Source organism: Suncus etruscus, chromosome 15, assembly GCF_024139225.1.
Source record: "Suncus etruscus isolate mSunEtr1 chromosome 15, mSunEtr1.pri.cur, whole genome shotgun sequence".
Taxonomy (NCBI): Eukaryota; Metazoa; Chordata; class Mammalia; order Eulipotyphla; family Soricidae; genus Suncus; species Suncus etruscus.
This window is the reverse complement of record NC_064862.1, coordinates 73,313,034-73,333,590: the sequence shown is the minus strand read 5'-3', so window position 1 is coordinate 73,333,590 and position 20,557 is coordinate 73,313,034. Positions and strand designations below refer to the sequence as shown.

General features: G+C 52.4%; 1 protein-coding gene across 1 annotated transcript in view; it reads left to right on the top strand.

Annotated features, from left to right (window-relative positions):
* The window catches only part of HIP1 (huntingtin interacting protein 1), a 99,518-nt gene extending 84,180 nt beyond the window's left edge, over nt 1-15,338 (top strand). The window contains exons 15-32 of the mRNA XM_049787897.1: nt 238-326; nt 462-578; nt 1,197-1,277; nt 1,436-1,579; nt 1,960-2,095; nt 3,405-3,491; nt 3,614-3,721; nt 4,993-5,132; nt 8,417-8,527; nt 8,809-8,867; nt 9,252-9,345; nt 10,696-10,796; nt 11,155-11,260; nt 12,396-12,519; nt 13,321-13,385; nt 14,059-14,167; nt 14,691-14,771; nt 15,041-15,338. Coding sequence (XP_049643854.1) covers nt 238-326; nt 462-578; nt 1,197-1,277; nt 1,436-1,579; nt 1,960-2,095; nt 3,405-3,491; nt 3,614-3,721; nt 4,993-5,132; nt 8,417-8,527; nt 8,809-8,867; nt 9,252-9,345; nt 10,696-10,796; nt 11,155-11,260; nt 12,396-12,519; nt 13,321-13,385; nt 14,059-14,167; nt 14,691-14,743 — 1,724 coding nt within the window. The 3' untranslated portion in view covers nt 14,744-14,771; nt 15,041-15,338. The remainder of the gene's footprint in view (nt 1-237; nt 327-461; nt 579-1,196; nt 1,278-1,435; nt 1,580-1,959; nt 2,096-3,404; nt 3,492-3,613; nt 3,722-4,992; nt 5,133-8,416; nt 8,528-8,808; nt 8,868-9,251; nt 9,346-10,695; nt 10,797-11,154; nt 11,261-12,395; nt 12,520-13,320; nt 13,386-14,058; nt 14,168-14,690; nt 14,772-15,040) is intronic.
* Nucleotides 15,339-20,557: the final 5,219 nt, after the last annotated feature.

Below are 20,557 nucleotides of genomic sequence, written 5' to 3'. Positions count from 1 at the left end.
GCACGCAGCCAAACAGGTTTGATCCCCAACACCATGTAGGGTCCCCTCAACCCCACCACTAGGAGAGATCCCTGAGCACTGAGCCAGTAGTCAGCCCTAAGTACCACTAAGTGTAACTCCACCCCCAGAAAAGACGAAAGGACATAAAATGGGGGTTGCCCTATGGGGACCCTGCTCATGGGAAGGTGGGAAGTGGGGACCACAGGCAGGTGCCTCACCAGGATTCTGGGCCCACAGGGCGAGCCCAGGCCAATGAGCAGCGGTACAGCAAGCTCAAGGAGAAATACAGTGAGCTGGTGCAGAACCACGCAGACCTGCTGCGCAAGGTGGGCAGCCTGCCACTCTGGCACCTCAGCTTCCAGGGCTCCTCTGATCACCCACACAGCCTGATCACTCTCTTCTGTTCCATCTATGGCATCCTCTGTCCTCAGCTCTTCCAACTACCCTGTGCTTTCTTCCAGAATGCTGAGGTGACCAAGCAGGTATCGGTGGCCAGGGAAATGCAGGCTGATATGGAACGAGAGAAGCAAGAGCTGCAGGACAACGTACAGCGCCTCAGCGAGCAGGCCCAGAGGAAGGTGTGTGAGGGAAGAGGTGGGACCAAGGGGGCCATTTGTCCCAGTCATGGGGAGACCCATAGGCACTGCATTGTCTGCGGTTGTGAGGCTCTGGGTTCTAGCCCCAGGAGGCTTTGCAAGATGGAGAGGAGCTGGAGAGATAGATCAGTGGGAAGGGCTCTTGCTTTGCACACAGCCAACTCAGATTTGATTCCCAGCAACACATATGGCCTCTGAGTAAGAGCCAGGAGTAAGCCCCAAGCAGCCAGTATGGCCCAGAAACCAAACTAAATAAACTAGAAAATGCAAACCAGGGCAGTGAAGAACAGGCAAGCACTTCACAGGACAGTAGACAGGAACTTGGGCTGTGGAATGGGGCTTGGGCTTACAAAAGACCAAACCTGTGAGGTTGGGAGGAGGTGTCACAGGGACAGAGCCCATAGCTTTGTACTCGGGCATGGTCTTCGTTCCGTGCAAGCCCCATCGTGTAACAAAAATAAGGCCCACAGCCGAGGACTGAACCTGGATTAGCCTCATGGAAGGTAAACCTCTTCCCTACTGTGCTATCACTCCTGCCTCTCCTCTAGAATCCTTACTGGTCACAGATAATGATGAAGTGGGTCATCTCTCCTTTTACAGACCCAAGAGCAGACTGAAGTTCTGGAGAGCTTGAAGCAGGAGCTCCAAATGCTACAAAATAACCTTCAGGCTTCCAAGCAGGTGAGGTCCTCTGCCCTCTCCATCTCCCGCTGGCCACCACAGCCTAGCACCTGTCTATGTGTATTAAGTGGTGAATCACCATGGCCAGTGCAAGCGACTGTCACTCCAGTTCCCGATGGCCATCCTGAACAGGGGTCAGAGTTTTCTCCCTGTTATAGTCCGAGTCTAAGTGGATGGCCCAGATCGCTGGGGTCAAGGCAGAGCGGGACGGCTTGCTGGACTTCTTGTCTCAGAAGGAGGAGGAGGTGTGTGGCCTGCAGGAGGTGCTGAGGCAGACAAAGCTGCAGCTGGCCAGCGCACAGGCATGTAGGGCTCCCGGCTGCCAGCCTTGGCAGAGGTTGAGGGAGGCTGCAGGCTGTCACTGTGATAAGGAACCTCTCGGGAGGGTATGTGGGGCCTCCCAGAGTCAGGAGGGAGCAGAGCCTGGCTTTCCGCCTGAGCAGCCCTGGGAGTTGAGAAGGGGTGGCCATACGCACTGGGTCAGCTCCATACATGCATGGGGGACATTCCCTGGTAGGCAAGAGGGAAACCCCAAGAGGGTTTCCAGACCCAGGTCTCATTGGCAGCCTGTTGAACTAAAGTGTCCCGGTGCCACCAGGGGACACTGTTCCGAGTTGCCTTGGAGGTGCATCCGGTGCTTGGGAGGCCAGCCCTCACCCATCTACTCCTGGCCCACTTCTAGGACTCTCTGCTCAAGATGGCTAAGGAACAGCGGAAGAACCTGCTGCAGGAGTCGAAGAAGGCGGCTGAGCAGGTGATACAGGAGGCCCTGCGGCAGCTGGAGGAACCCGAAGTCACCAACAACTGTGGAGCCGCAGGTACAGCCGCTGTCCTGTGCACGGTGCTGAATCCATGCAGCCCAATGCGAGTCCACGGGAGCCTTGAGCCTGGCTGACCTACAGCCAGAGATGGGGTGGTCTTTGGCCCCACTATGTGTCAGAAACTCCCACCCTACCCCCAAGATAAATGCTGGAGGGTGCCTCTGATAACAGAGAATTCTCTACCCCCTTCCCCTAGAGCAGCTGCTGGGTGATGGGGGACAGAGCACTTGGGCCCAAGTCCAGAGAAAGTGGGATGGCCCTAGGGGTACACATATGTGCCTGTGTGAGGGATGCAGTTAGCTGGACCCCCAGCCAGAGGAACGAGACCTTCGTTTTTGCTTTGGGAACCACACCTGGTGGGGCTAAAGGGCTTAGTGGGGGGCTCCAGATGGTGCTTAGAGATCAGGAGGTGCTGAGAATGGAAACTGGATCTCCTGCGTGCAGGAGATGTGGCGATCCAGATTGATGAGGCCAGCGGGGATGAGCCCAGTGGGGAGGAATGAGTGATGAGAGTCAAAACTTAGGCTACTTCTTTGGGGCTTGTATTTTGTTTCTTTGTTTTGGGGGCTGTGCCTGCTGTGTTCAGGGCCTACTCATAGCTCTATGCTTAGGGATCACTCCTGGTGATGCTCAGAGAATATATGGGGTGTGAGGGTTGACCTTGTGCAAGGCAAGCATCCTATCCTGCTCTGATATACCAGTCTGGTTCCTAGGCTGGTTCTTTGCATGAGATTTGGGGGCATTTGGGCCACATTCACTATGTTCAAGTGATCCCTGTCAGAACTTAGAGGACCTTTTTCCATTTTTGGTTTTTGGTTTTTTGGGTCACACTCAGCAGTTACTACAGGCTCTGTGCTCAGAAATTACTCCTGGCAGGCTCAGGGAACTTATGGGATACTGGTAATCGAACCCTGGTCATCTGCATGCAAGGCAACCACCCTACCCACTATTCTATCATTCTGGCCCCAATTTAGGGGACCCTTAGGTAGTGCCAGGATTGAATCAGAATTGGCTGCATACGAGGCAAGTGCCTTAACCCTTGAACTACCTTTTTGACCCTCACCTTGGTTCTTTGGCAAAAGGACCTGGATGGATTTAAAAGATCAATCAAGAGACCTATAGGCCAGTGAACTTTGCTCTCTGCCATGGCTGCTCCATGGGGTCCGGCTGGGGTCCCCCCATCCCATCAGGATCCCATCTCATCAGGATAGGCCTGCCCTGCCTCCAGGGGCCTAACTAAATAGGCAAAGCCAACTTGGTCCACTCATATTAACATTGTCCCTCACCTCACCCCATCTCCCCTCAGATCAGCTCCTGGCCAAGGTCAAGTCCACATCCAACTGCATCGAGCAGTTGGAAAGAAGACGAAGTCAGTTCCTGTCCTGCCCAAATGGTGAGAAGGGTGGAAGGCGCACTCAAATGTGGGAGTATGGGGTGCAGGGAGCCCCTCTGCATGAGGGGTTGCACAGAATCCGGCAGGGGACTGGGACTGAGTGAAATTGTTTGGCCTGGCAGATATCAGTGGGCTCCTCCAGTCCGTGACTCTCCTGGCACACTTGACCAGTGACACCATCGTCTATGGCAGCGCCACGTCCCTGCATGCTCCCCCGGAGCCCGCCGATTGTGAGTATGCTGGGAGGTGATCTAAAAGTCCAATCCAGGGGTGCGAGTATCCTTAATCTAAAACAACACAAAAGAAGTTCTTTCCTGAGCTTAGAGCGATAGCCCAGTTGGGAGGGCATTTGCCTTGCAGACGGCTGACTAGGTTTGATCCCTGGCATCCCATATGGTCCCCCAAGGACTGTCAGGAGTGATTCCTGAGCACAGAGCCAGGACTAACCCCTCAGCACAGCCAGTGTGGCCAAAAAAAAAAAAAAAAAAAAAGAAGATTCTCATTCCTCTGGAGGTCCAACCAACTACACCATACCCCTTGCATGCAAACACACTGAATTTGATCTTGGCCCTGCCTGTCCTCCCGCTGTCCTTCCAGTTGTGATGTCCAGGAAGGCATCACACCAGCTGTGGCCTTGGTGGATCCACATACCTCCAGCATGACCCCAATGATCCCTGCTCCCCTGGCCCAGGCAGTTCCGACATCCTCCAGGCCTAGTTCTGAACCATTGGTCAAGATCTCCCCAGACCCCCTAAGCCACACTTGGAAGACACCTCCCCAACAGTCCTCCACATTAACCATTAATAGTACAGCAGGTAGGGAGGAGTAAGCCCTGAGCTCTGCCGGATGTGACCCCAAAATAAAAAAAAAGTGTAAATAGTCAAATATATAGTTTGAGTTTGCAAAAGTGACTCACAGTTGGGGCCAGAGCAATAGCACATTGGGGACAGCATTAGCCTTGCACAGGGCTGACCTGGGTTCAATCCACAGTATTTTCTATGATCCCCGAACCACTGCCAGGAGTGATTCCTGAGTGCTGAGCCAAGAGTAACTCCTGAGCATCACCAGGGGTTGCCCCTTCAAAAGAAAGATCTCATGAGTTGCAGGGGTATAAGCTTGTTTGATCCTGAGAAGACCCTCCTCAGACCCAGTGTCTAGATTAAAAATAAAAAAGCTAGGGCTACGGGGCCGGCGAGGTGGCGCTAGAAGTAAGGTCTCTGCCTTGCAAGCGCTAGCCAAGGAAAGATCGAGACCTCGGTTTGATTCCCCCGGCGTCCCATATGGTCCCCCAAAGCCAGGGGCAATTTCTGAGCGCTTAGCCTGGAGTAACCCCTGAGCATCAGACGGGTGTGACCTGGAAAAAAAAAAAAAAGCTGGGGCTAGAGTGATAGCACAGCAAGAGTAGAGTGTTTGCCTTGCACAGAACCGACCTGGGTGGCCCCGGAAAAAAAAAAAACACGCTAAGTACCTGACACCCTGGATTGTCTCTCGGCATCCCCAGCTCTGACGGAGGCCTGCAGGCAGTATGCCATGGAGACCCTCGTCTACCTGGCTTACATGGACGGAGGTGAAGGTGCCCTGGAGAACGCAGACAGCACAGCCATGCGGGAATGTCTCAGCCGCATCTCAGCCATCAGCGAGGTACTGGGATGCAGAGTAGGAACGGGGTTGATTCCAGACATGCGCACAGCAGCTCACCAAGGGCCCTGCTTCCTCCTGAGCCTCTTCTCTGTGCTTGACTATTAAAAGGGACCCTGAAAACCTGCCATGGGGAGTTGCCAGTGTAGCTGGAGGGATCTCACTGCTGATTCCCCACTCAAGGCTAATTTGGGTTTTACTGTTTATTAGGAGTTTTGCTTGATTAGTTGGGTTTTTTACTTTGGGGATCACACTGGGCAATGCTCAGGGTTTATTCATGGCTCTGTGCTCAGGGATCACTCCTGGCAATGCTCAGGGGACCCTATAGGATGCCAGAGATTGAACCCAGGTCAGCCACGTGTATGACAGTGTCGTCCCTTCTGTCCTATCTACCGCTCCAGGCTCTGCTTGCTTGTTTGTATTTGGTTTTGGTCCCTGGTGGTGCTCAGGGACGATTCTTGGCTATGTGCTCAGGAGTGACCCCGAGCACAGGAGACCATGTGGGTTTTCAGAGACTAGAGCCTTCCCCACTGTCCCATCTCTCCAGCCTGGTTGGGGGTTTTCTCTGGGGATTGGGGCACCCACACAAAGGATGGAGGATGCATCAGTTCTCATATCCTGAGAACTGTGCTCAGCATTGTGGGGGACAGGATATGTCTCTAAGGGAAAGAGAATAAAACCAGCCACTTCTGTTCAGTCTGAGGAGACTGTAACCGAGACCGGTGGGAAGGGCTCGGTGCCAGTGGTGTTCACTGATGCCCACATTGTGTGGTCATGACTAATCTGGGTGCCTAAGAGACCAGGCAGAATTCACACTCCTGCCTCTTGTTTAGCTCTTTTCCGAGAGTGGACCAGGGTATAGGGGTGGCTCCTGAAAGATGCTCAGAGTCCCAGGGACTTTTCTGACCACTGGGCTGGCAATGACATAGCGCAACTATAATCCAGAGAATTGTGAAGCTTTTTTTTTTCTTTTGTGGTTTGTTTCTTTTTCCTTTTGGGCCACACCCATTGGTGTTTCCCTGAACACCTTCTGCACTCTGCGCTCAGAAATCACTCCTGGCAGGCTAAAGGAGACCCTATAGGATTCTGGGGATCAAACCCAGGTCAGCTACTTGCAAGGAAAATTCCCTACCCACTATGCTGTCGCTCAGGCCAGAACTCTGAAGTTTTGTGTTCAATCCTCGGGCGCTATTTTTTTTGGTTTTGTTTTTTTGGTTTTTGGGCCACACCCGTTTGATGCTCAGGGGTTATTCCTGGCTATGCACATAGAAATCGCCCCTGGCTTGGGGGACCATATGGGACGCCGGGGGATTGAACCGAGGTCTGTCCTAGGCTAGCACTTGCAAGGCAGACACCTTACCTCTAGCGCCACCTTTCCGGCCCCTCTCGGGCGCTGTTTTACTCTCACTGCTCACCGCTCAGCACCTCCCACATCTGTCAGTGCCCAGAAGGAGTAGGAAAATGAATGAAAACAAGTCAGTTCTTCCAGGAGGCTTGTGTCAGCTCGCTGGATGGCTATTCTATATGTTCTCTATGTTCCAGAGACATTTTCCAGCACAGGCCATGAAAAAGGCTGAATTAGGGCCGTAATGAATACTTTGCACGCTGCCAAACCAGATTTAATCTCTAGGACCACATAGAGTCCCATCAGGAGCGATCCCTGAGCACAGTACCAGGAGTCATTTCTGAATACCATTGGGTATAGCCCCCAAATCAAAAGAAAAGAAACCCACTGGACTGAAGAGTTAGTTCAGTGGGTTTAGGTTGAGAGAGAGGAGGGGGAGAGAGAGAAAAGAAACAGTGAGAGAGAGAGAAAGAGAGAAGAAATTGAGAATATCTGACCCAAAGCACTGGCATGTTAATTGGCACACAGGGAATATAGAAAACCTAGGCCCTGAAGCCAGAGTGAAAGCACAGCGAAAGGTAGCCGACCTAGGTTCCATCCCCAGAATCCCACATGGTTCCCAGAACCTGTCGAGTGATTCCTGAGGAGCCAGAGAGATAGCATGGAGGTAAGGCGTTTGCCTTGCATGCAGAAGGACAGTGGTTTGAATCCCGGCCTCCCATATGGTCCCCCGAGCATGCCAGGAGCGATTTCTGAGCATAGAGCCAGGAGTAACCCCTGAGCACTGCCAGGTGTGACCCAAAAACAAAAAACAAAAAAAAAAAGAGTGATTCCTGAGCCAGGAGTAAGTCTGAACATTGTTAGCTCAGGCCCAAAAACAAAACAAAAAAGAAAAAAGAATATCTATAGACCCTGGGGCCAGAGCAATAGTGCAGCTGATAGGGTATTTGCCTTGCTCATGGCTGACCTGGGTTTCAACTCTGCATCCTCAGATGGTCTCCCCTCCCCAGCACTGCCAGGGGGGTTAAGTGTTTGCCTCACAAGCAAACCCAAGCACAGAGCCAATGTGGTCCCTCAAAACAAAAAAGGCATCTCCCTGTCCAAGTAGGGTTTCAAGTTATCTCTCAAGCAGGACCAGGAGATAATTCAGGAATTAAGAGTGCAGGCCTGGGCCGGGCGGTGGCGCTGGAGGTAAGGTGCCTGCCTTACAAGCGCTAGCCAAGGAAAGGACAGCGGTTCGATCCCCCGGCGTCCCATATGGTTCCCCCAAGCCAGGGGCGATTTCTGAGCACATAGCCAGGAGTAACCCCTGAGCGTCAAACGGGTGTGGCCCAAAAACCAAAAAAAAAAAAAAAGAGTGCAGGCCTAAAAAATTAAATAAATAAAATTAAAAAAAAAAAAAAAAAAGAGTGCAGGCCTAGAGGCCAGAGAGATAGTATGGAGTAAGGCATTTGCCTTGCATGCAGAAGGATGGTGGTTTGAATCCCAGCATCCCATATGGTCCCCCCAAGCCTGCCAGGAGTGATTTCTGAGCGTAGAGACAGGCATAACCCCTGAGTGCTGCCGGGTGTGACCAAAAAAAAAAAAAAAAAAGAAGAGGAGTGCAAGCCTAGCTTCTGCTGGCCCTGAGTTCAATTCCATAAGCACATGATCCCCAAATATACCCGTACAACCCAGGATCCCCCAATTCTGCTGTGGCCAGGGACCCCGGCACAGCCAGCCCTGAGCACCATCCACCTTCAGCCCTGCCCAAGGCCCATGTAGCCAAAAATCTCCATCAGGGCCCTCAGGCCTCCTCAGCACCTCTCAGAGGCTCCCGCAAAATGAATCCATTAATAAAGTTCTTCCCATGTGGCTCCACTTATCGGGTGCTGACTCCATAATGCCCTGCTTCCCCATTAGAGAGGGAGGTGGGGGTCCTAGCCTGCTGATGCATCCATAGGAGCTGCTACCCCGGGGCCTGGACATCGTGCCCGAGGAGCTGGGAGACCTGGTGGACAAGGAGATGGCCGCCACCACCGCTGCCATCCAGACCGCCACTGCCAGGATAGAGGTACAACCCCACCAGGGCCTGGCTGTTCACCTGAGGGGTCTGATGATGCAGAGTCAGCCACACCCCAGAGGAGACAGAGAAGGGCCCCAGCCCCACAGGCCAACCCTGCCTCGGTTAGTCCCAGCAGCCTGGCGAGGACTGGATGGACACCCTGTAAACATGGGGCACCTGATGAATACTCTGTAAATGGGATACTTGGGGTACCCTTAGGAAGGTGGCCTATTCTCAGGTCACAGTCTATGGGCATCCAGGCAGATGGGCACCCCAACTCTCTTTGGCAGGAGATGCTCAGCAAATCCCGGGAAGGAGACACAGGGGCCAAGCTGGAGGTGAACGAAAGGTCAGCCTGGGTTTGAGGGAAGAAGTGGGCAGGTGTGTCCCCCTTAGAAGTGAGGAGGGGTCAACAGAAACCCCAAGACTTGGGGCTGTAGATACAGCACAGCAAGTAGGGCATTTGCCTTGCCCACAACTGACCCATACTCAATCTCTTGATCCTATATGGACCCCCAAGCCCAAGCTGGGACTAACCTCTGATCACCCCCCGGGTATGGCCCTAAAAAAACAAGCAAATGAAAAGAAACCCCAAGACCTTCTGTGTGAAGGGCTTTGATCACCTGCTTTGCCCTTCACCTAATCCTCTGGGGCTGGGACTGGGCTGGGTTGAGCAGCCGGTCTCCCTTGTTCCCACTGCTGCCCTGTGACCCACTCTGGCCTCTCCTGGCAGGATCCTGGGCTCCTGCACCAACCTCATGCAGGCCATTCAGGTGCTCATCGTGGCCTCTAAGGAGCTGCAAAGAGAGATCGTGGAGAGCGGCCGAGTGAGTGCAGGGAGAAATGGGGTGGGCTGGACAGAGGGCACTGAGGGGTTCCCAGTTCACAGTCTGCGTCTGCACCCCCACATAACTGTCTCTGGGGCATCTGCTCTCCCACATCACTGTCTCCCAGGCATTCATTTCAGGGGAGGAAGCTGGAACCTGCCAGGTCCCCAGAGAGCAGTGGCAGGCACTTGCTACCACAAGCGCATTAGCCCCACCCAATGGCTAGTGTGCAGACAGGCCTGGCTAGTGGCCACAGAGGATGGAGGAAAGTGCTCTTGTCAAGTGAGCAAGTGAGACAAACAGGGTCCCTTCATCTGTGCCACCACAGAGGCAGCCCGTAGCACCATCTCCTTCCCTCTTCATTTCTGGGGTCTTCTCACTACCTTGACTCCTTTCCTTGCATTTCCATCCACACTATGAAACCAGAGACAAGAGTTCTGAGGAGGGTTTGGTTGTTTTGAGTTTTGTTTGTTTTGTTTTTTTTAGTTTTAGGGCACACCGGCAGTGCTCAGGAGTCACTACTGACTCTGAGCTCAGAAATTACTCCTGGCAGACTTTGGGGTCCCTACAGTATGTCGGAGAGCAAATCTGAGTCAGCTTCATGCAAGGCAAACACACTTCCCACTGTGCTCTCACTCCAGCCCCACAAGGAGAGGTTGGGGAGCCCCAAAGCAAGCTCAGAAAGAATGAAATCCTATCTCCTTGAGGTTTTCTTCCCCCCACAGCAGGGAAGGCTACAAAATCTCAGTCTCTGAAATCTTTCCAGAATCCTTGTAAAGTTCAACAGATACGATTTTTGTTTTTGGGCCAGACCCAGTGACACTCAAGCACTTAAGGGTTACTCCTGGCTATGCTCTCAGAAATCATTCCTGGTTTGGGGAACCATATGGGATGATGGGGATCAAACCCAGGTCCGTTCTGGGTCAACCGCGTGTAAGCTAATGCCCTACTGCTACACTATCACTCCAGCCCCAACAAATAGGATTTTTGAAAGATTGCTCCCTGTATGCTCCTGTCTTTGCAAATCCTAGAAGGGTTCCCAAGATCCTTAGCTTATCATTGACAATGCGTGATAGTCTGCAGCATGCATGCATCTGTAGGGTGGTGCACACATTGCAGACACGTGATGCCAGCTTCAGAAGCAGAAAAGCTCTGGCTCTAGTTTCCACTTGTTTTCTGCACAAACTCGGGGAAAATGTTTTTTGCCTGATAATCCTGGAAGCAGGCATGACACTAGCCAGCTTTTCGGAGATGTTGTGCAGCTGTTGAAGCTAACATGTACAGAAGCTTCCATCCTGCAGATAGGGACCGTGACAGAAAGGGGCTATATCAGACTTCTCTGTTCTGTAGGGAACCGCATCACCCAAGGAGTTTTACGCCAAGAATTCTCGCTGGACAGAGGGCCTCATCTCAGCTGCCAAAGCAGTGGGCTGGGGAGCCACGGTCTTGGTGTATGTATCTGCTGCTCCCCAAAAACCTCTTCCCCATCCCTATCCATCCACTCAGTTGGAGAGGATCTGAGGATAATTAACCCCTTCTCCCCAGGAACTATTGACAAGAAGTGGGAGTGTAGGGTTTGAGGGGCAGCTGGAGGTGGGGTAGTCCCCTGGGGCGGGGAAACCTCAGGATTGGGCAATCCTGGAGGCGGGGAATCCTCTGGGTTGGACAGTTCTGGGGGGTGGGGCAATCCCAGGGCAGGGAAACCTCAGGGTCTGGCAATTCTGGAGGCTGTGCTGTCCAGTCTGGGCTCACCACCCATGTAAATGTCGAGGATCCTCCTTGGCCTTGACCCATGTCTTGTTCACTCAGGGATGCAGCTGACCTGGTGGTACAAGGCAAAGGAAAGTTCGAGGAGCTGATGGTTTGTTCCCGGGAAATTGCAGCCAGCACGGCCCAGCTAGTAGCAGCATCCAAGGTAGAGCCCCCTGGACATTGAGCCCTTTGTGGAGCCCACGATTCTCAGACCTTGTCCCTGCTGTCCTCCTCTCAAAGCCTTTCCCTACCTCACCCATCCATCCCACATGTCCCTCCAGCTCCTCTGTCCACTGGTTGGCTTTCCACCTCCTTCATCTGCTCATGCTGGCCCTCAGCAGGTCCAGGGAGGTGGATACAGGACCTGTCACCTGGTTTTGTTTGCATCTTGTTGTAGAGAATGGTGTATGGTCCACACGGTAAAGCTTACTCCTGGCTCTATGCTCAGGAATCACTTTTTTTTTTGTTTTTGTTTTTGGGCCACACCCGGTGGTGCTCAGGGGTTACTCCTGGCTGTCTGCTCAGAAATAGCTCCTGGCAGGCACGGGGGACCTTATGGGACACCGGGATTCGAACCAACCACCTTTGGTCCTGGATCGGCTGCTTGCAAGGCAAACACCGCTGTGCTATCTCTCCGGGCCCAGGAATCACTCTTGCTGGTGACCAGGGTACCATAGGCATTGCTAGGGAGCAAATCTGTACTAGTTTTATGCAAGCACCTTGCCCACCCACTCTGGCTTTGTTTGGATTTTTTGGTTCATTTTGTTTGGAGAGTGGGAGCTCAGGACCACTCAATGCAGTTGTGGCACGTACCAGGCTGCCTGGTTGTCTCCCACAAGAACCAAACCCCATATAATCTCTCTGGGTTTCCCTCACTGGGTTTATTCACTTATTTATTATTTTGGTTTTGGGGCCACAACTGTTTGTGTTCAGAGTTTACTCCTCACTCTGTACTCAGAAATCACTCCTGACCATGCTTGGGGGGGACCATATGGGATGCTGGAGATCAAACATGGGTCAACCAGGCCAACCTGAGGCAAATGCCCTTCCCACTGGACTTGAGCTCTGGACTTGGGAAGATCACTCTTAAGAGTCCAATTGAGTGTCCCAATGGGTCCCCCCACTGGAATATTTGATCCAAATATCCAAAGATGAGAGTAGATGAGTCAGGCTGGCTAGTCAGCCGGACTGTAAGCAGGCAGGAGGCTTTAGGGGAGAGCAGCTGAACCTGCTGGGCCACATCAGCTGCCACCAGAGCACATCCTTGTAGTGATCCTCATCTGCTTGGGCCCCTGTAGGTGAAAGCTGACAAGGACAGCCATAACCTGACGAAGCTGCAGCTGGCCTCTCGGGGGGTCAACCAGGCCACCGCCCAGGTCGTGGCCTCCACCATCTCCGGCAAGTCACAGATCGAGAAGGCAGGTAGGCGAAGCCACGTGCCCCAGGGACTCCAGCAGGCCCTGCTCTGTGCCTGTGTGTCTCTTCTGTGCCACTCCATATACAAATAGGCTGCATTTCCCCTCCTGACTCTGCTCCTGTTTTCCCATTCTTATCCAAGGGCAATGTTTGCCTTGTTTCTCATGTGTCTCTGGGCCTGCCAGAGCCCACATAGGTTTGTGAAATTCTGTGGTTTTTGTTTGGAGCAAGGAAGTAAGTCACACATAGTGGCATATTAGGGCTCTGTGCTCAGGGGACTAGAATATGCCCAGAATTAAACCCAAATCTCCTACAAGCAAAGAAATGAGCTCTGTCCATTGAGCTGTCCTGTGCCCTAAAGCCCTGGCTTACTTTTTTTTTTTTTTTTTTGGCAGGGGGGGGGGGAGGAGGGGGTTTACCTGGCCATGTTGAGGGCTAGCTCTGCACTCAAATATTACTCCTGACAGACTCAGGGGACCATGTGGGATGCTGGGGATCTAATCTGGATCAGCCATATACAAGACAAATGTTTTCCCCACTGTACTATCTCTCCAGTCCCCCTGGCATTACTGTTGATCAGACACATTTCTTTGTCCTGTTCTTAAGTCACACACGAGCTATATCTCTAGAAGTAGGTTTTCCATTTAGTTTTTCACCATTTTATTCCACGAAATTTCTGAACTGCCTGGTTGTCTCTCGCAATGCAGGATTGGTGAAGGGCAGAGTGGGGGGGTTCTGCAGAACTTGGGCATGGGGTGAACACGGGGACTGAGCAGATCTGACCAACCTTTTGTGTTTTCCTCCCAGCTGAGGACATGGACTTTTCCAAAATGACCTTGACTCAGATCAAACGCCAAGAGATGGACTCGCAGGTGGGAATCCTCCTCTCCACCCTGTCTCCACATGACCTAGTCCCACAAATAGCCAGTGAGAAAGAAACCTGGGGAGAAAGGAGTGCAGATATCTTAGGAGCTTCGCATGTGGATGCAGAAGCAGGTTTTGGGAGAATTGAGGGGCTGGAGAGCGAGAGTGTGTAATAAGGGTGGTTTCCCTTTCATGCTACTGAGCTAGATTCAATTCTCAGTCCTCTGTGTGGTCCCCCAGGTCCTGGAATGATTGCTAAGTGCAGAACCAGAAATAAGCCCAGCGTACTCTGAGTGTGGCCTAAAACAAAATTAAAAAAATAAAAAGATTTCTTTGTTTTGGGGTGCTCAGGGATTACTCCTGGTTCTCACTGGAAATCACTCCTGGCAGGCTCATGGGACCATATGGATGCCAGGGATTGAACTCAGGTTGGCTTTGTGCAAGGCAAATGCCCTACCGCTGTGCTATCGCTTCGATCCCCCCAAAAGAATGTAAACTAGAGGAGCCAGAGCAATAGCACAGTGAGGAGGGCATTTGCTTTGCATGTAGCTGACCCAAGTTGGATCCATGGCATTCCCTATGATTCCCAGAGCACCGCCAGGAGAATTTCCTGAGTGCAGAGCCAGGACTAAGCCCTGAACACCACCAGGTGTGCCCCCAAAGATTATTTCTTTCCTTCAGGTACGAGTGCTGGAGCTGGAGACAGAGCTGCAGAGAGAGCGGCAGAAGCTGGGGGAGCTCCGGAAGAAGCACTACGATCTGGCTGGGGTTGCCGAGGGCTGGGAGGAAGGTCTGTGAGATGGGTGTGACCTACCATGAGAAGAGGAGGGTACTATGTGAGGGTACCTGCTGAGATGCGCTCCCCTCCTACCTGCTCCTTGCTCACAGAGCATGTGTTCTCCTCATACATAATCCTTAAACCCAGGGGCCCTATGAGCCTGGGGAGGAATTTACTGCCTGGCCAAGACTGAGTTGAAGAGTAGAAGAGTAGTGAGATTAAGATCCAGAAAAAAGAAGTACAGGAGAACCATGATGGCTGAAAGAGCCCATAGGAGCTAGAGGAGGGTGGAGTGAAGTAGTGTTTGGCCACCAGCCCCAAGACTCATCAGGGCCTTCAGGGCCTTAAGTCCCTGTGCTCAAAGTGGCCAAACCGTTCTTGGACTTGACCCACTCTGGGAACCACCTCTAGATAGAGCCTGTCCTTCCTAGACTCTAAACTCAGCCATGATGGGAAGGGAAGGTTCAACCCAGCGTAGCAGCAACTGTGTTGAGTCATTGAGACAGGCTGTGAGATCTTTATTGTTGTCTTCCAGAAAATGAAACCTCTGCTCCTTCACCACAAGCAGCAACCCCAGAACAAGAATAGAGCCGCACTGACATCTACACGTCAGCCTGTGAGTCCATCTCTGCACCTGAGCCATACTCTCACCCTCCCAATATCCAGCACTCCCTCCATGATGACCCCATTCCTGTTTAAAGCAGGACCATCGTCTGTCTCTGCTGTCTAAGCCCCATGCCTGTCCCCTCTCTCTCTCTCTCTCTCCCTCTCTCTTTCACACACACACACACACACACACACACACACACACACACACACACACAGAGGAGGGGCTCCCTACAATGTTTAACCAAGTACGTGTGCTCCCCTTTATTTTCTCCTCAGTCTCTTCCGTTTTCATCATTTGCACAACTTGGGGACATCGGGGGCTGGCGGACCCCATCCAAGATGCTGCCTTGAATCTGCTGAGTGACCGGAACCAGCAGACGTGCTGGCTGCCCAGGCCCTGGCCCCAACCCTATTCCCCACCCTTGGCCCTTCCATGCATTCCCGGTTTCTGACGGTGGCTGGCTGGGTTTTCTTGGTTTTCGCTTTCCACTTTCACTTATCAACTGTCCCAAAGGGAAAGTCCCCCTTCCCTGGTGCTCTGCACCATCTGGGGCCACACACACACACACACACACACACACACACACACACACACACACACACACACACACACACACACACACACACACACACACACACACACACACAACAGCCGTTCCGCTGGTGCTGCCACCTCTTTCTGTGCTCCCCTCCAGTCTCCCAGCCGCTGCCTGGTGAGCACACGAGGCTCAGCCAGGGCAACTCCCCAGGATGGGCAGCTTCCGGCCCCCACTTTTCTTCAAAGGCGGAAGCAGAGTGCCTTGCCTCATGGCCAGAGCCCACCCCCAACCCCAGCCTCTGTCCACCTTTCCTCGCCAACTGAGGGCTGCCACAAGGGGGCACTGCCTGAGTTTTTCTAAGACCCCTTTGGAGGATTGCCACAGATAGCTTGTCTTATGGCCCAGGCCTCATCTGTGCAGCTGTAGGCAGGATACCCCATTGGACCCCAGCTGACTGCCTTGGCATCACAAACTGCCTCAAAAAGATTGTACTAGGGTGTGATATGGGGCCAGACCCAGGCAGACTGGCTCTCCATAGCAAGAGTTTCCCAAGCCCTCCAAGCTGGGTTGGGGACCTTTAGTATTTATTACCTATCTGCTCAGGGCAGTGGGGGTTTGGCTCTCACCCTCAGGAGCAGAAATGAGGCCAAGCTGGGGCCCGCTGTCTTGGCTTCTGGAAGCAACCAGATTGGTGGAGAATGAGGAACAGGGGCTTTGAACCCTTGGCTCTGATCCCTTCCTGCCATGTGTCTTGAGGGACCCTCAGCTAGGAGGAAAGCGAAGATACATAAACAATATCTCCCGCTCCAGAGGGACCCCAGCTTTTAAGTGTCCTCCAGGCCTTGGGCAGTGTTTTCTGTCATCCCTAGCAGCTCTGAGGTGTTGGCCATAAGCACTGCCAGGACTGTCCCCGAGACCCCTGCTTCGTCCTGCCAAGTGGCCGCTAGTAGGACTCCTGTTTGATCACTGTGAATCTCCTTCACCCTGACACCCCAGTCCCCTCTGCACTCTTCAAGGAGGGCACACCCTGGAGCCCTGAGGGCAAGGCGAGGGAACCCAATGATGTTTAATGCTGCTCTGTCCTTAGCGTTACCCACCCCCACACCAGGAGGCACCTCCCAAATTGAATCAGGCCGTCATTGTGTCCTCAACACAGGTGCCCCACACCCACAAGTGGCCCAGCTCCCTCTCAGAAGTGGCGCCATTCAGTGGTGCTCCCCATTATGGGGAAAGGGACGAGGGGGGGAGGCAGTGGAATACCAGTCACTCTAAGAAGAAGCCAGAGCCTTCGGGAAGACCTCTGTCCCAGGCACTTCGCTTCAACACAAGCATAGACTGAGTCAAGCATCTCTGGCCTTGTCTTCCATATGAGTTTATTCTCTGGCGCAAAATGCCAGGCTTAACCCGGGGACAGTGTCTTACTGGCTAATCAAGCACCTTGCAGCCTTTGAGCTGCATGAGCATCGTGGGTCCATGGAAGAAGGTCTCATTGAGTGGGGACAGCGGAGGAAGGGCTAAGGATCCGGTGTGAGGAGACTGTCCTGTCCGATTGGGAACGCAGTGCTCCAAGGCTGCTAGACATGTACCTGGACATCGGGGAGCAGAGAAGTGGACCAGTTTGAGGCAGACTGTGCTGACTCTGTCACCCACCCACAGGATTCTCTACGACCCTGCCTGAACTGGGGTCTTGCCCTGCTGGGTGCCTCTGAAACCTGGTCGCCCACCTGCAAACATCTGAGCTCCCAACCCGAACTTTGCTGCAAGGACTGTGGCTTCTGTGCCAGTTGGTGTGCATTCACAGCACACCCCTGAAAGCTGGTGGTGATCCCAGTGTAAGCCCCCTGTGGAAACCATGTGGGGTGTATCAGCACATGCCAGGCCAGGCCAGCTGCTGCCTTGGGGTGCCACAGGAGGGGCATTTCCAGACACGTCCTTCAGGTGACCCCTCAACTACCTCAGGTTTGCAGCCCAAAAAGCAGCAGCTAACTACTCACTGGGACAAACCAAGGGGTTCCAAGAAGCCTGGGTGAGCGTTCAATGGGGCTTCCACTTGCAGATAGTTCCCAGGGGCTGTGTTAAGTGTGGGGGGAGCGGGCTAAATTTCTCTTGTTTTTAACTTCCCCCACCCCCAGATTTCCATGTGGATCCATCCCCTAATGGGATTTCACGTCTCACCGAGTGCCACCCTGCCAAGCCCAGTGGCCACTGGCTTCTGTTCCGGCCTCCCCACCCGACCCTACACACACATGCACACACTTAATTCTGGTTTTGAGACCTTTCTTTGTACAATACACCACATCTGTGTTTTCAATTTTTTCAAATAAATATTTCAATCTGGCAATGGAACGTAGTGGTCCCTGGTATTGCCAGAGTGGTTTTGAGTCAGGGAGGGGGGTTGTCCAGGGGCATCCCAAGGCTCGTGGAACACACATATAAGCAGCTTTGGAAATGTGTCCTATAAACAGAACATGGTTCTAGCGGCAGTGCTACAGCTGTCACTGCCTCCTTTGTGGTGTGTCTGTAAGAAACCAACCATGTGCCTGCTCAAAATGCCCCATCCTTTGCCCACCTTTCTGACCTTGGGATTTCCCAGAGGAAAGGAACAATGAGATTGGTACCATAATTGACTTAATAGGTGAGGCTCTGCTGAAAATCTGGGATTCTGGACCTTGACTACTACTACTCTGCTCATCAGGGACAGAAGTGACCTGCTACCTTCCCAAAGGGGGTGGGGGTGGAGACACAGTCCATTCAAGGGCAGAAGCTGCCAGCCAGCTCCAGAACACAGTAGTGGAAGGAGCTGGCTAGGACAGTTTGCATGTTCCAACAGGAACACACCAGTGCTGCTGGTGTGGTAAGGCAAGGGTGCCAATAGTGAGGCTGGGGAGGCAGAACTGCATGCTATGGAAAGTAGGAGCACCAGGACCAGTGGGCAGGCGCTTCCCTTGCACATGGCTGAACCAGCAGGTTCAATCCCTAGTACTCCATATGGTTCCCTCAAGCCATACAAGTAGTGATCCCATAGTGTAAAATCAGGAGTGAGCACTGAGCACCACTGGTGGAGCCACAAATCCCAACCCCCCAAAAAAAGAGAAGGTCAGTGCAATGGCATAGTGCGAAGGGCATTTGCCTTGCATGCAGTCAACCTGGGTTCAATCCCTGGCATCCAATATGACTCTGAGCCTGCCAGGAGTAACACAAGTTACATGGCGTGAGGTATGTGGCCCAAAAATCAAAAGAAACTTTCCACTGGTTCATTAAGTAGGGAGAATGAGGTAAGTGCTGAGACCTCTAATCAAAGCTTTGGAGGCAAGAGCAAGAACATTCCATCTGCAGAAGCTGCACTCATCCTTGTGTCCCCCAAACCCTGATTTAGGGGGAAGGGGTTACTTTCTGGCTCTCACACTTATTTTCATTGATAGATGTATTGGGGGTGGGAGGATGTAAGCCAGTGGTAAAGCACATTAAGTGTTAGGGCGGGGAAGGAGATAGAGGAACCTACAGAATCAAAATTTCCCGGTAATGGCTGGATTTCAGAGTCTGAAATTCACTGGAGGGGCTGAAGTGAATAGCAAAGTGGGTAGGGTGCTTGCCTTGCACACAGCTCACCCAGGTTCAATTTCCAACATCCCATCTGGTTCCCAAGAGCACAGCCAAGAGTGATTCCTGAGTGCAGAGTCAGGGTTAAGATGAAATGAAGTCCACTGAAAGGGCTCTCTCCCCAGTTTTCACACCACCAGGGCGAATAATCTGTTTAGCCTGGGGTGAGGGACAGTGTGGCATGAAAGCCCTTTTGCCAACGTGAAAGAAAGGTACAAAGTGCCAAGTGGGTTGACTTTGTTTACTAATATGTTTACTTTATTAAGACACTGTGAGGCACAAAGTTACAAAGTTGTTCATGATTGGGTTTCAGTCATGAAGAGTCAGTTCTCTAGATTGGTTGAGGTTTGATTCCCACAGAGCTCCTAGACAGGAAAGGCAGTTCCCATTCCCCTGTCCAATTAGGATAGGGGGAACAGTTCCAGTTGTAGAGATCCGCAGGAAATAATTCACACAGTGAATGGGTTCAGGAAATCCAGTGCTCAAGCAAAGAATTCAAACCACTCACCCAAACTTTCTGCTCCTAAAAAGGGGCGCAGCTCAGTGGAAGAAGATCGAAGAATGAGCCCCTGCCTTCCTCAGACCCCTGTTTTTATTGACAAGAATCAGGTCCCGGAGAAGAATACCAACTAAGGGAGAAACCAATATATTCTCACCAGCTCACACCCTAGGGTGGAGTGCAATTATTGATTAGGGTAGGATCAGTAACCCAACAGTCATACAACATTCAAGCACCCATCCCTCCCACAGAGCCCACTTTCCTCCACCAATGTCCCTAGTTTCCCTCTAGGCCTAGAGGCTGCCTCTGTAGCAGACACTCTTCTTTTTTTCCTTTAGGTACCATGGTTTGCAGTACTGCTATTGAGGAATATCATGCATATCACTTTACCTCCTTTGGACTCTCAGTTCTTGTCCAGGGCGATCACTTCTACTATCATTGTTATAGTGGTCCCTTCTCTGCCATAACTGCACACCCAACATTGTAGCAAGGTTTTACTTAGGTTTTTACTAAGGACCAGACCTCCTGAACGTCTATTGTCTTTGGATATATTCTGCCTTTGGGTGAGGTGGGGCCACATCCAGAAGCACTTAGGGGTTCCTCCTGGCTCTGCACTCAGAAATTACTCCTGGCGGGCTCAGGGAACTATATGAGATGCCGGGGATCGAACCCGGGTCAGCTACATGCCAAACAAATGTCCTCCTTGCACTAATGCTCTTGCCCCAGCTACATTTGTTTTTCTATTAATCCTGCAATCATTCTGTCTGTCCATTCCTCTCTCTGACTCATCTCAAATGTGGTCTCCAGCCAGAGACATGCAGGTGCTCAATTCCAGGTACCCAGGCCCCAAGCTCTGACCCTTGAGGGTTGTTCTCTAAGATGCATTGGGACCTTGGAATTGAGCTCATTCACTTCTCTGGAGACAAGAGTCCAGTCTCTGGATTCCCCTGGGGGTGGGAGCAAAGACAGCAGGCACAAGGCCAGCACACCCTTTCCCTGGTTGAACCTCTCTTCCCCCAGAGCTGACTCGAGGTGCTCCACCCTATGCTCAGCAACCAACCTTCACTGTGACTATGCGGGAGTTGACCCATAATGGCCAGCTATATAGGCATAAGAGAGGCACACTTTGGGGCCAGGAGGTCTGGCCGACTTGGT